Raw genomic sequence first — 16147 nt, 5'->3', positions numbered from 1 at the left:
ATGCCTGCAGAGTGACCCAAACTAGCCCTGGGTTGACTTTTCGCCCAGCTGCCGAAATGAAACCGATCCGCGTGTCCACGTGTTTGTGTCATTTCCATCGAATTTGCATATGTAAACCGACCTAACCTATCGCTCCGCGGCTTCTCCGGGAGCCGACGCTGATTTGTCGGTCGGTGGAGTTTGAGGAGCAAATGAGAGAGCCGGTCCCCGTTAATCCCGCCCTCCCAGACACGTTGCCTTGGGAGAAGCAACACGGGCCGATAGCTGGCTGCACCGTGTCCTCACACACTCTCACACACCGCACGTCCGACACATCAGCTGCTCTCTGCCCCACACTGCTGCTGGATTTACCGCTGAACAACGGAACAGTTGCTCCATCCTGGGAAGGTACGCACCCTCTCTGCTCCTCACCTCCCTGAACACATCACTGATCACCTGTCTTTGTGGAGGTCAGGCATTTATTTAGGAATTGGCCACAGGAATTTGGCGCAGAAATGCAAACGGGTAGCTATTTATTTGTATAGAAAGATAGGATGGCAGATAAAGGCGTGACAATGATGATTTTTCTCATGTGCGTTCCTGGTTAAATATAATTTATTATAACAGTGCCTGTTGCCAAATTTGCCATGCCTGATGAGGAAGTCTATTGTGTATGTTACCTAACTGATTTGAAACCTGCATTTAGGCTCACAGATCGGATCTTTCGCTTTTCACTAAAAAGAGATAATAATGTGTAATCTTTGAATGAGGGAAATATTCCTAATGCATTTCATGTTCATTTCTGTTTTCTAAATAAGAATGTCATGCATGTGAAGTAGTGGGCATCTCTATTCATGTGAACTTTCTACACAGGTAGATGGATACATGGATATAGTAAAGGATATCTGCTATAAGTGAATTGTATTAAGAAATGTGTGTTTTTTAAACCACATGGTTAAGTAGATGTGATCAGTAAAGAGTCAGAATTTATATTTGAAAGATTGAAGGCCTGCGTGGTGTACTCAAAGTGACTAATGGAACAAGTGTGGTATGTGAATGTGGTTTTAAAACAATTAAATCTGACAAATGCTATCATTTTCATAAATAATACGGAGTGTTATATAATGTGCATTTGCCAAGAAGTTGGTGCTGCAGTCTTTTTATAGCAGACACAAACGTGCGACTGAGAATAGACTTGTATTTAAGGATGAATGATATAATGAGATATGTAATACGATATACATATTTTTGATGATGGATGTTTAACTTGAATGATAATTTTTAGATACACATTTATCAAGATATAGTTGTAAATATATAACCAATATAATAATAATACATTTTATTTTTAGGAGCCTTTCATGAAACCCAAGAACACTGTACAATTTGTTAAAAAAAAGAAACCGCTAATTGGCAACAGAACATGATAAAAACACAAACAGGAAATCATGGAGGAGACAATCAAGTATATAAATAAATAAATATAGAGTACTGTGTGTACATTTAGTAATACATATTTTACCCTTGGATTTCATAATAAAACAGTATCAGATATATGTAATGCTGAGCATACTGAGTATGACTATTGCTTGAATCCAAGTAGAAATGAACTCCGCATTTCATTACAGCTCTTCCCTCTAATGTTTGCTAATCTGGTTCCTAATCGTTGTTTTCTAACAAAAATGTGTCAGCTGTGGTCTCCCCGAAGCATTACTTTAACCTTCAGACAGAAACTTTGTTGTGCCTCTCTGCGTACATTCTGTTGGAGCTTGTCAAATCAGTCAATCTGTGCTCCACCCTTCTCCGTAACAATAAGATCAGAAGGTGGTCGTCCTGTGACAAAGACCAAGGGAGCAATTAACTCCCCTTCCCTCAGATTTCACAGGAGGCAGGAGACATGCCAGGCGTTAAGCACTCAAAACACCGAAAATAATCCCTTTGCTGAAAATGCTGTTCTCACTTCCTCTAATCACTGAGGAAACACGTTGGGAAGATCCAAAGATCCCACAAAGAAATGAAACATCCGTGACGAGCATTTGGTCTGAAGAGTTCCTATTCCCCAGGCATTCTTCATGTTGTGAACAAACAGTGCCAGGCTCTCATTTTCTAAAATATTTTCCCCCCACAGTGGTGTCACTAGTGTTGATGGGAGGTCTGTCTGAGACGCTGGTCGTCATGGTGGCAGACCCCTGCCCCCTTTGAGTAAACAAGCTAACAATGTTTATGAATGATTTTGGTGGTAGCAGCTGAATGAAGGAAAACACACTCAGGCTATCGATTGTAAAATGTAGATGTAATGTCTTTGTTCTTACCATGATGTAGAGTTCATAATAGAACACATTTTAAGAGTGGAAATATTTGAGTGTCTGGGGGTATTAGCCGGATAATTTGGGATTGTTGGTGTTTGCTATGAAAGGTGGCTAGTCTGTGCTTACTGGCTCAGGTGTTGCATCTGTAAAATAAACAGGTCATTGTGGTTTGAACAACTGTGGTCTCTCTGCCACCATCTGCTCACAGTGCTCCGCTGTGTGGGAGCAGTGTATTTAGCACATTTTAACATTATTATATGCTTACCTTTAACCTTTGTGTGCTGTTTGGGTCTGTGGGACCCATTTTCAGTGTTTACTAAAAGAACATGTCTGCAATTTAATTATTTTAACCTGCTTTATTTGGGGGTGGACCTCACACCCTCTAGGGGGTTCCGGGGGCATGCACCCCCGGGAAATGTTTTTTTTTAAATGTTAATGTTAAATGCATCAATTTGGTGCACTTTGAGCACAAAATGAATGTATGGACACAGCTCTCAACACTCATATGAAAGGGAGCTGTATACTTTTCAATAATCCAAACATCTTTAGAATATGATCACAACCAATAACAAATAATTTAAACTGGTTTATTCTTATCTTATGTTACCTAGTTAGTTTATTTTTAATCATGCATATTTTACTAATCACTCCCCTATTAAACTTTTGCAAGAACGTGATTGGTCGATATTCATTGTGGGGGGGAGGAGGGGTGTTGGATAGATATAGAGTTGTAGTAAGTAGATAGAGTTCGCTATGATTGAGGTTTCGTTTATGCATAGGGTAGAATCTTTTAATTACATTCCCTTTTTTTGTGTGTATTTTTTACATTTTGGATTTGCTTGGCGAGCTACTTATTGAGGGCTTGCGAGCTACCGGTAGCTCGCGATCAACGTGTTAGAGACCCCTGCATTAGAGTAACCGTGACTTTCTTTCTGTCTGTCAGGTCAGTGATGGTCAGTGCGACTTAGAACCTGCAGCCGAGGATGTCTGCTACAGATTCGGACAACTCCATTGACTGGCTGGCTAGTGACAATGAGGACAACGACAGCGAACAGGAGTCTGACTGCACCGGAAAGCACAACCACACAGAGGGTCCTTCATCCCCCCGCAGCCCGCCACACCTGGGCCCGTCTGACAGCAGCGAGGTGAAGGAGGGCGACCGTAACTGGAGCGAGGTCACAGAAGCCTCCAGCCGGAGGTTTCCCTCAGGCTGCACGGAGACACAAGACAGCACCATTGGACTGTGTAAAACACAACAAGGAGACAAAACAAATGGCAAAAACACTCAGCAAGCACTGAAGAGACCTCACAGCTCAGAGGAGGAGTGCAAGCCACTTTCCAATGTGTCAGAGAAGAACCACATTTTCCACAGAAAGGTGAGCACCTCTAACTCTTATCTGTTTTGCACAGGAGGTGTTTAACAGTGTCAGCAACACTAGAGCGTGCCCTATCACCTAGGTCGTCTCCCCTGCTGGTTTTACAGTCAGTGTGTCATGCATCACATTTCCAGTAAACCCCCCCCCCCCCCAAATCAAACTTCAATCAGCAGAACAGTAGGCGGAGTTTGGGGGTTATCTAAATCATTTTCTGCAACTTTTATACTAATCTGAACAGCCATTTGTGGTTTGATATCACCTATAAAGTACTCTATTTTTGTTTTCAGTGCATGGAGCTACAATGCTACATTCACCCACTGTCATCTATCTTGAATGGCCTTCGTTCAGGGAGATACAGAGAACGTAAGTCCCTCATTTATCATCTTTTACTATTTGTGTTGTTCCCAGTAGTATCACACTGTTTAATTCAACCATTCCTTAGTTGAGTCTCTGTGTATGTCTTTTGTCTGTCTCAGAGAAATCCAAAACATTAACAATAGTCCGGATAGACGACATCCCACTCTTTTTCTGGAAAATGTGTCCCTGATATTTAAAATCAAGATGATTGAAACATGTATTGTTGTATGGCTATCAAGAAACCACAACAATTTCCTGTGTGTGCATGTGTCTGTCTTTTATAAGGGAGCTGATAATGCATAACGTTTCTTAGCAACTTTACAAAAAAATTTCCCTCTTTAATAATAGCACATCTAAATCGTATTGCTATGCCAGTTGATGGCAGTATCACGGTTTGGCCCTCCTTGTAAATTAGCTGTTGGCACAGAGGAGCGAGAACATACTGTACCACAGTCTCCATTAAAGCAGCTGCTGTTTGCGAGTCTCCTGATAAGCATTATAAAGATTTCTGGAAGATAGTGCCATGTCCAAACAGCCTCTGAAAACTGCTTCATGTGGGAACTTTGTCAAACCTTGTGTGACCCAACACTTCCTGGCCACAGAGGCAGGGAGTCTGTTCCTCCACACACACATTTCACACAATCCATCTGCTGCACAGACTCAGGCCTGCTGTCGGCACAGTTCATGTGGCTCATGGTACGACTTTATTCTTTTCCAGGACTCAGCAGTTTCCAGGAGAGCGTGGCCATGGACAGGATTCAGAGGATCATGGGAGTCCTGCAGAACCCCTGCATGGGGTAAGTGTCCTCAGTGTGACCCACATACAGACAATGGTATTCAGTTTGTGTTTATGTAGCTACAAACACATACTGGGTGATGTGTGCTTCATCCAATCTGTGTTGCCTGTGCAAGTATGTTACCTTCACTGAACTCGGATCAGAATCACGACTACAATACGCTCGACCTCACACAGGGTGCTTGCTGTCTTGGGTCAGAGTGGTGGACAACATGTCTGTGACACATGGCTCACAGCAGGTTGCCCTGTGAGTAGCCGCTTCCCCCACACACTCAGACTACATTTACTGCAGAGAAGGCTGGGTCTCGCTTTAGCAGGGCATCTTGTTAAAAATGCATCACGCTCCACTGTGAGCAGCACACTTGTGTCTGCTTGATTAGCGCTCCACTGGCCAGATGGTATAATGGGGTATGATATCACCACTTCAAAGGAGAAAGTCTTTGTCCCTGAAATACAATCATGTTTAATTGTTTGGAGGTTTCCTGTTAGTGTTAAATCACAAAATAGCGGTAATAGTAAGTAATGAAATTCCCAATTTGACGTTTTCAAATTGCTTGCCTTGTTTGCCAACATAAAAAAAGAAAGGGATTTAGCTTACATTCAGATCAGAAGCTGGAACCGGTAAATATCAATTATCTGAATTGTTGTCAATTCATCTAAGGTTGATTGTAACCAAACAATAAAACAATCAGTATGAATACAAAACAAAATTGTATAGAAGAATAGCTCGTTATGATCATATTCACAATATCACACGGCTCTGACAGTCTGAAGCTGCTTCGTGTAGCCTCTCACCTCCTCTGAATTTTAAGCAGCACTTCTGGTACCTGTATGTAGGGCAAAGCACCATGGTACACTGATATAAGATGAAATGGTAGACTGATATAAGATTAAGTGCTGCTGAGTCTTGCACAGCCTAATTGGAGCCCTCACCCACCAGCTGCTGCCCTCATATGGGAGACAAAGAGTGGGTGTGGCAGCCTCCCCACAGACAGCCGAGACAGAGGCTGGAAGGTGGACTAAACCCCCCCCCCCCCTCATTGCTCCCTGTGCCTGCTCTGTATTGCCAGCTGGCAGCCCCTGCAGCAACACAATGGTTGATAGGATCAAAGTGACTTTTTTAGCAGTCACTGTTGCAGATAATCTTTCACATGAATTTAACATGCGCTGAACGGAGTATAGCGGGAAGGTCCTGATCATATAACACGGGCTAATCCCTACCCACCATCTGGTTTTCACGGGTGGGAGTTAATGGGGCGCTGCCCCCTGCTACACACCTCACAAGCAAACTGCGTCACCATGATTAGTTTATTTTCACAGTGACGCTGTTGGAGACCGATGTGGCTTTGGGGTTTTATATTTAGAGGCGAGCGGAACTATTATACATCAGGCCACGTGTGAGCTCGAAACATGTGAGAAATGTGCTTAAGACAATCCCCCTTTCACACACATGGAGTACAGGCTTTGCTAAGTGAGTGAAGTGTTAGTGTGCTGTTCGAGATTGCTTGTTTCCTGTGTGAGTTTGATTGTGTAATAAGATTTAACGGAAAAGATGATTGTATGAATGATAGCTTTACTAAATGTATCCCTCTCTTTCTGTTTCTCTCTTTCCTTCATTTTTTCAGAGAGAAATACATTAATATCATTCTTAAAATGGAGGAAATGCTGAAGAGCTGGTTCCCGGATGTAAAACTCAAGGATCAACTTGCTGATCCCCGGACAGAGGAAGCCGTTCCTACCAAGAAACCGAAGGTAAAGCCTTACGAAAGCAGAACTGTTATGTAACATCTCTTTGGTGGAGGAGGCCTGCTGCCAAGAATGGTGACGATTCAGTGAAAGAGGGATACAATATCTATTATTATTTAATCACAGGTCTGGGACTGGGGGGGGATTAGCAGCTATTTTTACTGATGTATTACCACTGTCTCATGTTGGCTAAGAACAATGACAGAGGAGAAAAGGTAATTTTTGGGGGAGGTGTTCTTAAGGGGATAAGAAAGGTCAGAATAATCTGGAACATTCCTTTGCTTTTAATTAGTTTCTGTGGCTAATCCTGACACACCCTCCCATAAACATGGTTTTAATGTACTCTAATTTTATTTCAGTCACCTCATCAAAGCTGTTTGGCATTTTGAAACGGCTCATGCTGTTTGCCACGGCAACATCAGTCAGATTATGCTAGCAATTAGCAAAATAATTTATAAACAGTGTGGAGAAGTCAGCTCAAACAAAAACACATTTTCAAATGAGTGTTTTTATAGCTTTGTCTTCTGAATTAGGCATCTGTTTGCTAACATTTTAGCCTTTTAATAAGGTTATAATAAATATGTGTCATTGTTTGTGCCCCTTCAAGAAGTCAAAATAATTCTGTCTTATTCAATTAATACATCGTGCAATCATGCATACTATTTCAAATCCCCAGGGACAATTCAGGGGCAATTTTAGGCTCATTTATAGTATTCTTGTTGATTAATGGACACTTAATATTAAACAAGCAAATCATTAAATCAAAGTGTGTTTCTATCTTTTACACAAGCTATCTCCAGTAAGCGTCACTGCAGTCGTGTGCCCCGTCCCCGTCAGTGATCCTGCAGCCGGTGTCAAACCCCTGAGAGTCACCGAACTCACCCCTCCTGGAGCTCACTCTGCCAGTAACCTGAAGTGGCTCCACCCCTCGCCCATCTGCTCCCCCGCAGCAGAGCAGGCCCAGGGCGGCCCCGGGCTCCCGCTGCCCCCCAAAGACCTAACGCAGGACAACGCCGTGTCCTCCAGCACGGACAGCCACGCCAAGAGAGACTCGATGCCCAGAGGCCCTCCGCCGAGCAAAATTAACGCACCCTGTCTAGAGAGGCTCCTCAAATCGACAGAAAGCATCATCTGCAAGGGGAAGGGCGGTTTGACAGACAGCAGCTGGTCCTAGTCCACACAGACGGCTGGGGGTCCGGCTGGTAGCACCGCACAGACCCAGCCTAGCCTTGCCCACCATGCCGGGAGCCGGTCAGCTCGCCAACCCATTCCAGCCTTCAGGGGAGACGGGAGCCTCCAAAAGGGACGTCCACTGTAATGTGGAAGGAGCATTGACGGACATGTTGTACTCTCTGTATGGAAATGTGCCCTCTCTGACATGACAGGTGTCTGCTTTAGTTTCCCCCTTTGTTGACTTACTTTGTTTGTTTGTTTTCCACTTTTGAATAGCGTGTATGAGAGTGGAGAGGATAGATTTCACATGCGCGAGATCTCCAGAGCCCCTGATTCCACAACTGAACCGTTCCCACTGACCTGTAGATGCAATAATGCAGAGTATCTGTGAAACCGCCATTATGCCTGAAAGGGAAATAATTGCAGGAGTAGTTTGAGCTTGAAGGGATTTTTCAGATATCCAGACATGACGGTGGTCTACATATTGTTGTATGGGAAAAAAAGTGGCATATATGTGATGTTTTTTTTCTCAACCCCCCCCAGACCCAATTACTCCACTCTTAAGTTTATTGATGTGACTGTTACTCATTTGTATACTTTATAAATAAGTATTTTGGTACAACTATTCTACCTCAGTGGGCACCACGTCACAGTTAGTGAGTAGGAATGCGAACGCTACGCTCAAAGTCTGAACACCTCAGCAGATCTGCAGAGAGCCAAACGGCCTCTGACACGCACCGCGAGATCTGCAGTACGAGTCGTTCTGCTTGTACAAACAGAGGATGCTCTCTCCATGGGGATGCAATCATGGGCCTGACTGGTGCCATTGTAAAGAATGTCAACTGCAGATTTCTTTTTCGAGTCTCCCAGTAGAAGGCAAACAGTGCCTGTAACGTCAAGCTGTGCCTGTAAGCCGGTTTGATAAAAAGAGAAGATCGTTCAGAGTAACTGCTCCTTGGTGGGATGTACAAATCAGGAATTCTCACTCTCCTGCCATTTCCTGTAACGAGTAAATTATTCAGATCCTGCCAACGACTTTCTGTGGTGGAGTAGAACAATTATTTTATTTTGCCACAGAACTGGACAGTATGTTAGACCAGCAGAGAGGGACAAGGTATTTCTCTGTGTAAATCTTACGGAAAGGTTGTCGATTTACCCTGAAAAGTGGCCTTTATAGTGTGACATTTTATACTTTCAAAATAAACGTGGTTCTATTTGTTTGATGCAAAAAGGCTTGGGTTGTTTTATTGTGAATTTTTCTTTTATCTAGGCTGTTAGAAGTTATCCTATGTGCAGAGAATCAGCAACAGCTCAAGGGTTTAGCCCTAATAGGCACATGTTCCACATTAAACTTGTCTTATTAGTTTTAATGTTCCACTCAGCTTTTTCACTTTTATGTTGAGTGAAATATTCAGCAGCACTTTGCAGTAACACAAAAAGGCAGAGGGTAAAACGCCGCACAACTGTCAGCAAAAGGAATTTGTAAGTCTCATAGATCTGATTTATGTCACCGTTAGACCAATTATTGGGTGAGTAGACGGGGAACACTCAAAGAGAGCTTACTTCCCAAAGGAATAATAAGATTTACGGTTTATAAGGCGATATGACATTTTCAGTACATTAGCTCTAACATAACGTGCAGAGAAATGTTCCAGTTCAGTATCACTTCACACTTCCCAGAATGTGAGAGTGGTATTTAATGTTTTCCATACATGCACTTTCACATGCCTGTTGGCAAACCAGCCCGCAGAATTAAAACTGTGACCTACTTGTACAACCCAGACAATGAGACATTCACAACTCACAGAATGATAATTACAGAGGCAATAATAGACATATGTAATACTAACAGTAAAAACAAACCTGAAGAATTACAGGAATGCACGTTACAGGAAAAGACAATGAGCCGCCTGCTGCAGAAAATGTGGAGATTAAGACTACTGCTCAGTTCTTTGTGATCTAAGACATATAATTTTCTGTCTGGAGCTTCTGAGAAACTTTAACCACACTGGCAATAGACAGAGTATTTCTGCCAACAAGAATAAAATAAAAAACGACTTCACCAAATCTAAAACCAAATACTGCCATCTATAGGGAAAAGATAAGCATGGCACGCTCACTCTTTGTTTCTCAAATTCACTTTAGATGTATCCTCCGTTGTGTATTTGCACTGTGGTTAACAAAGAATGCCATGAAAGCAGTTCCTTCTTTTCCTCTCCGAATTGGAAAATACACTTATATAAAAAAAAACACAAACTTCTTATTGAAAGCACTGGGTTTAGTTTCAGTCAGCTTCCTAATGCCAAACCCACTGTATTCCCTTCAGTATGAGCATGCTGCCTGGAAAACAATCAGTTAGAAATTTAAGGAAATAAAAAATGGCCTACCTTTTTTACCGTCTTTCTTTAAATTACGCTGTTCAGTCACGGGTCTGTTTTTCCAGATTCAAAGATTGGCAGGAGGTACAGTCAGGTCCGGTCCTTGGCATAGGCAGTATAAGCAAATGCTGAGGGCGCATCAATCAATGGGGGGCGCCGAAAATTGAAAAAAAAAAATCAAATTTCAGTAGAGGGGTCGATTACCCAGACTGCATTGTTTCAGAGATACTGGGAAAAGTACTCTGGTGTGAATGCGCCTATTGTAGCATCCCATAAACCCCTCTGTTTCAGCCCTGTTTCAAAAGTGCTGATTCTCTGTATTTTACTGATAGGGGGGGCGGGGGGGTACCTTTGTTGGTTATTGGCTAATGGTTACACATGCCAAAAAGTGAGCAAATATTTTTTACTAAAACTTTCAGAATCTCTTTACACAGAGGGGACACACGTTTATGTATAAAAGACAGGAACAAGTGGATTTTGCCTAATAGGTGACCTTTAATACATCTGTGTGTGTTTTAAATACTTTAATTGTAAAGCCTGATTCTGAAAAAAAAAAGAAGACAAATTCAGCAAGTGCCAGAATATCCCATTATTCATAACAAACTAGACATTCATCATCTCAATCATCACCAAAATGATAACTATAGACCTATACAATCACAGACAAGCCTTCATGTTGCTTTCCATTTTAGAGGTTCACAGAGGTTATGCTTTACAGAATTGATTGATATCAGAGTTTTTTTGTCCAGGCAATGTGTGGGCAAAACTACAAAGACTAATTATTCCTGGTGGAGCAGATATGGGAGCCTTTTGTTGAAAGCATACAAAGGCGAGAGGGAGAGAAAAAATTGAGGGGGGGAGGACAGGTCCATGGTTTCAGTTGCAAAAAGCTCGAAGGAATAATAAATACAGCTTAATTCTCTCCAGCTCCCCTTTCATTTTAAATTGGCCCTGATTTGAGCTCCAGCTGAGTGTGAAATTACAAGGCGGCGTGCTGATGAATCAGAGCCAAGGTGGCGACGCTTCACTTCGCTGCAGTTATTTATATGTACCAAATCATGGAGTTCGTTTCTTAAGTGTAGAAACAGATGTGAAGTCACTTCCCCATCTGTTGATGCGTTTAAAAAATATAAATAACAAATTGCATAAATAAGAAACCTTCCATGCTATAAAAAGATCTAATTACATCAACAAGTTCTGTAAACTTCCTCAAGCTGTTAAATTAAATCAAGAAAAACTTTAGACGTAAGATACGGTTTGTGTTAATAGGCTGCAGGCTTTAATCTTGCAATTTTCAAAAGCAGTCACGACTAGGTTCCTCTAAATATCACATGATTTAATGCTAAAAAAACACTTGTTAGCTTCTGGAAAATTGCAATCTGCTATCATTCACACTCAGACAAGGATCAGACGCTTTGTTATTAACTCCAAAGTCTCAAATGTCAGGTATTTTAGTTAGCATTTAGGTATAAATATGATCATAACTTGTTTTTTTGGACGTGAAATTAAGGCCACTTGATCAGAGACATTACATCTCTTTTCTGAGTCCATAAAAACCAAATAAAACTCTGGTTTCTTCACGGCCGTAAGAGCTTTGGGTGTTTTAGGGAGATGTTTCAGAACATTCAGTCACACACCAATATATCCTTCCTGCAGAGCAAGGACTGGACTCATTATGATATTATGAACTGTGATTCATTCACACCCTACAGAGATAATTGTCTCATCTGTCAGAAGACTGAACACCTTTAATTAGAGACACGTGAACCCAAAATATCCCCTGCTCAATTATAACAGGAGCAGGTTACACAGATGATGATGCCGCAGCAGCTGCTTTTCCCTGGGGATATTCCATAAAAACTCTGAGGACTGTGCATACACACTGGGGAGGGCTGGTTTGTCATTATGTGACAAAACAAATGTATTGTTGTATCCTATAATTTATAATATATGTTTCATTCCACAGTACATTGATGTGGATACATCATAGTGGTTCAAGGTGGACTGATGTTTTCTTTCTGACATTGCAGTGACAGTACTCTCTGGAGCCGAATGTCTACAGCAGATTGATCACAGAAACAGAAAACAGTGGCCTCTCCTCTTCATAGCATAGCATTACCATCGATTTCGCTGTCGCCAATAGGTTATCCTCAGCTCTTTTTAAAGGAAGAACAATGTTCAAAGAGCAACATCGCCATCTTGAATGTGTTTTAGCAGCAGCATTGATTTTTAAATATTTTTCAGATGCAGGTTTATTCACAACAGCTAATGATGAACAGTACATGCAGAGTGAAGTGAAAGACTTTTCAAAAGGTTTACCATTATGTGAAGGTTTTGTCATACACAATTAGTTGTAGGGGAGACTCTTAAAGAAATGAAAAATGCTCCACAGAACACGCAAGAGCAGTTTAGAACATTTAACCTATACGTGAATGAATGTCATGATTCATCATATCTGAAAGCCATTCAACAATACACAGTGAAAGGGATTTAAAAACAAGTGATCAAATTCACTGTGTGTCTTCACAATGTGTTAAACTGTTACTGATTTTACATTTCCTTTGACTTTCACACTATCTGCATTTCTTCCGGTTTATTTATGTTTTCCGCTTTTCAACATGCAGGCCTCCGAGACCTATTAGGTGAGCGAGGCAACATCGAGCCTGAACTGAACTCTTGTGAGCTTTTGATGTTACTGAAAGATGCAAACTTGTTTTTAAAGAACAATGGGGGGGGGCAGGAGGGGTGAGTTCGGTGACTCTCAGGGGTTGGACACCGGCTGCAGGATCACTGACGGGGACGGGGCACACGACGGCAGTGACGTTTACTGGAGATAGCTTGTGTAAAAGATAGAAACACACTTTGATTTAATGATTTCACAAATTTGTGATAACATGGATCATGCAGTATTCATATTAACTAGGAATAATAATATTGCCTTGAAAAAATATATAAGCCTGAGGAAGTAAAGGTCTGTAGCATGAATCAGTCGCTCACTTTTGAGCATTAAATCCCCAGTTTTTTTTTATGCCCGCAAAACACAACTTTGATAGAAAGGTCAACCAATGAAATGTAAGGCTTCTCCTTTACAAGTACAGTCTGCCTCCAAATGAGCAACAACTGTCACCTCTCTAGGGTCTAATCATGCAGGTGTTGGGTAGCGGATTAAAGGATGAATCACGTGAGGGTTGAGATTTATAACAAAGACATGTAACACGATGACATATTAAGAGCACAGAGCCTAAATATGGCCGCCCCTCATTAAGTCCCATTTCCAAGAATAGAGGGCAGACAGAGCTCTTGTATGTATGAATAATGGAAGCAGCCTCCTGGAGCTCATTTCCAGAGAGTGATCTTCATGTTAAAGTATGGCCTAATGATCACACAGATAAAGTGAGAGGCTGACATTCATGATTAATGTCCTCAGGTCTGTTTCCAGAGTTACGCAGCCTCCACCGTGACTCTGTTCACTGAGCATCAGATGCTCGCAGGAAATAAGATACACTATACTGTACAGGTGACATAGTTAATTGCAAATATAGAACTTGTCCACTCAGAACCAAATGTACCAGAAGAAAGCTAAGCTTCACCATTCTTTCACTTATAAATGTATATATACTAAGGATACATTTATGCTACTCTTTTTAGTTTTTTCACATGAACATACTAAAAATGCATGTTAAAGGCTTACAATTTATCACTTGAATGCTGAAATGAGTTTTAAAAAATATATATGTCTCCATTATCGGCCTACTTTATCAATGCTATTTTTCTTCTCCTCAATACAAACCGCTCTTCAATGAATGTGTAATAATGATGTGTATTTGCATACTGTAGCTTTAATTTTCGCATTATTAATAATTTGTATCTGAATTATTTTCCTGTAACAAATCAGTATTTTCACTTCTACTGTTGCTCATATCACACATGGCTGTTCTGCTCACTAGGTGGCACCATTGTGAAAGAAAAACGTAATATCACTGGAAAGCTACTTCTCTGAACAAAGTTTGAATCTTAAACAAATAGATTACGTGTCACCAGTTAATGCAATGATCTCAAAGTCTCGACAGGGTGGGATTATACAGATTCACTTTCAGCAGAAACCCAATACTACCATAACAGCAACGTGTTTTCTAAAAAGTAAACATTTGGCTTATGCGTGTGCCTGACATTTTTTTAGTGTCAATGATATGATAACAAGAGTCACCATGTCACACAGATTCACCTGCATGTAATTTACAGTACCATCTAACTGATCTGAGGAGATTTATTGGATTATGCCTGCTTAATGCAAACCACATTACAAATTGCAGCCTGGCCTCCTGACACGTCACTGAGTCAAGAACTGCCTCTAGACATCTGTATCTCTTTCGATGAAGGACATGGTTTTGTGTTACCGATATGCAGCATATGATTTTGGACAGCAGTCCTTATTTGTCTTTGAGAGCGACCCATCCATCACATCCTCCCAATAGTAAATCTCCAGGAATCCCTTGATCCCGGACCCTGTCGCTGGTCCACCACATCATTTATCCTAACATACCAGCTGTGACTCTGATACATGAGATGCTTCAGACCAGACTGTACGGCTGCCTGGAAGCCATGTCATTTCACTCTCCATCAATGACAAAGCTACAAAGGACTCAGGTCATATTTCAGTGAGACATGGCTGAAATATTTACAGACGCTTCATACGGACGAGTGACCAGGGTGTGCTTTAAATGTTTTCTGTTATCTCATCCTATGCCAGTAACTCACAGGTTGTCATTAAACAGAAACACATTGCTATATAATTGGAGAGTCCCTGTATGCTCTGTGAAGGACTTGAGATGTAGAAGTCAGTAGTGTATACTTGTTGACAGACAGACCTTTCAACACTTTTATTGTTCAATTTAACAGAAATAAAGAAAATCCTGTTAAATATTTCACAATATACTAACATATTAATTGAAGGAATGCTAGTACATAGTCAAATATTTAGTATGGAAACAGTAGGTGCAGTCAGACTTTTCCCAATCCAGGATAAAGCTGTGGATTGAGTGTATTACGTGTGCTGTCTGTGTATGTGCATTTACATACATTATAAGCTGAAAACACAAAAATACATGTTCATATAGATTTAAGCATTAATATCAATTGTATACACAAATTCAGTTTACTTTCTCATAGCGACGAGGTCTACTCAGTCTGGGGAAAACAGTTGTTTTAAAGAGCATAAACGAAATAAAAAAAGTCTGGAAAATATGCCTGATGATGTCAACAGGGTTGAGTCTGCTTCAGCTGGAAGACTACATATTAAACTGGGGTCAGGGAGTTAAGAATGAGAAAGATGTGGGTGTTTATTAGGAAGGGATGGTCAAATGAATTGAAATTATTGGCTGAATTATGGGAAATGCAAGATTCTGTGGTTTTGGAGCTTTACCCACACTAAAGCCTCCTTTGTTTTATTAATAACATTCTCTTTGTTATGTGTCTTTGGTAAGTCCCCCAACTTTATTTAGCGGCAGTATAAATATATCTTTAAACCCCTTATACTTAATTTGCAACACTGGCTTGTGTTCTTATTCTGATACTGGAGGACTCTCATATTTCAGACCCAATTTCTTAGCATAAGTCTGTAACTGGCCTACATCGTGTCTCTGCCAAAAGTGTATTTAGTTCAGGTCAAATTATCCCTCCAATCTCGTTCAGCCCAACTGGGCTCAAACAATATTTCTCTTGTGAGGCAGAATAATGGATCAGTGCCCAGGGGAAAATTCACTATCACAATTAGTGCTCATTGATGTTGAGATAATGTTTTATACAAAGTGCAGGTGGTATTTGTGTTTTATCTTATTTTGGTTCAACAGGAACATTGGCTCGGGGCACGACATGTCTCGTAGGAAGTTCTAAAACTGCAGATTATTTTACAATAACAATCATATCAAATAGAAAGTAATTTAGTCATTTAAATATAAGAGTGGTGTCCTACTTATCCAGTGTAGTGATACAATGCTCCATTGATTTAGAGTCAATTGATCAAATGACCTGGAA

At 41.0% G+C, this 16147-nt stretch overlaps 1 protein-coding gene across 1 annotated transcript; it reads left to right on the top strand.

Moving 5' to 3' along the window:
• The first annotated feature begins 243 nt into the window (after positions 1-243).
• LOC117448168 (circadian-associated transcriptional repressor) lies at positions 244-8111 on the top strand. The gene is made up of 6 exons (XM_034085329.2): positions 244-387; positions 3232-3664; positions 3952-4027; positions 4740-4818; positions 6443-6569; positions 7354-8111. Exons 2-6 carry the CDS (start codon positions 3272-3274, stop codon positions 7735-7737), a joined length of 1059 nt encoding a protein of 352 aa, XP_033941220.1. The 5' UTR covers positions 244-387; positions 3232-3271; the 3' UTR covers positions 7738-8111.
• The last annotated feature ends 8036 nt before the right edge of the window (positions 8112-16147 follow it).

This window comes from Pseudochaenichthys georgianus, chromosome 6 (genome assembly GCF_902827115.2).
Source record: "Pseudochaenichthys georgianus chromosome 6, fPseGeo1.2, whole genome shotgun sequence".
NCBI classification, from domain to species: Eukaryota; Metazoa; Chordata; class Actinopteri; order Perciformes; family Channichthyidae; genus Pseudochaenichthys; species Pseudochaenichthys georgianus.
Note: the sequence above shows the minus strand (reverse complement) of the source record. Positions and strands in the feature narration are given on the sequence as shown.

Bases quoted from the DNA above. Each gene is read 5' to 3' on its own strand.
- LOC117448168 (XM_034085329.2), top strand. From the start codon at position 3,272: ATGTCTGCTACAGATTCGGACAACTCCATTGACTGGCTGGCTAGTGAC. The intron at 3,665-3,951 runs GTGAGCACCTCT...TTTTGTTTTCAG, and splicing joins ACCACATTTTCCACAGAAAG to TGCATGGAGCTACAATGCTA. The intron at 4,819-6,442 runs GTAAGTGTCCTC...TCATTTTTTCAG, and splicing joins CTGCAGAACCCCTGCATGGG to AGAGAAATACATTAATATCA.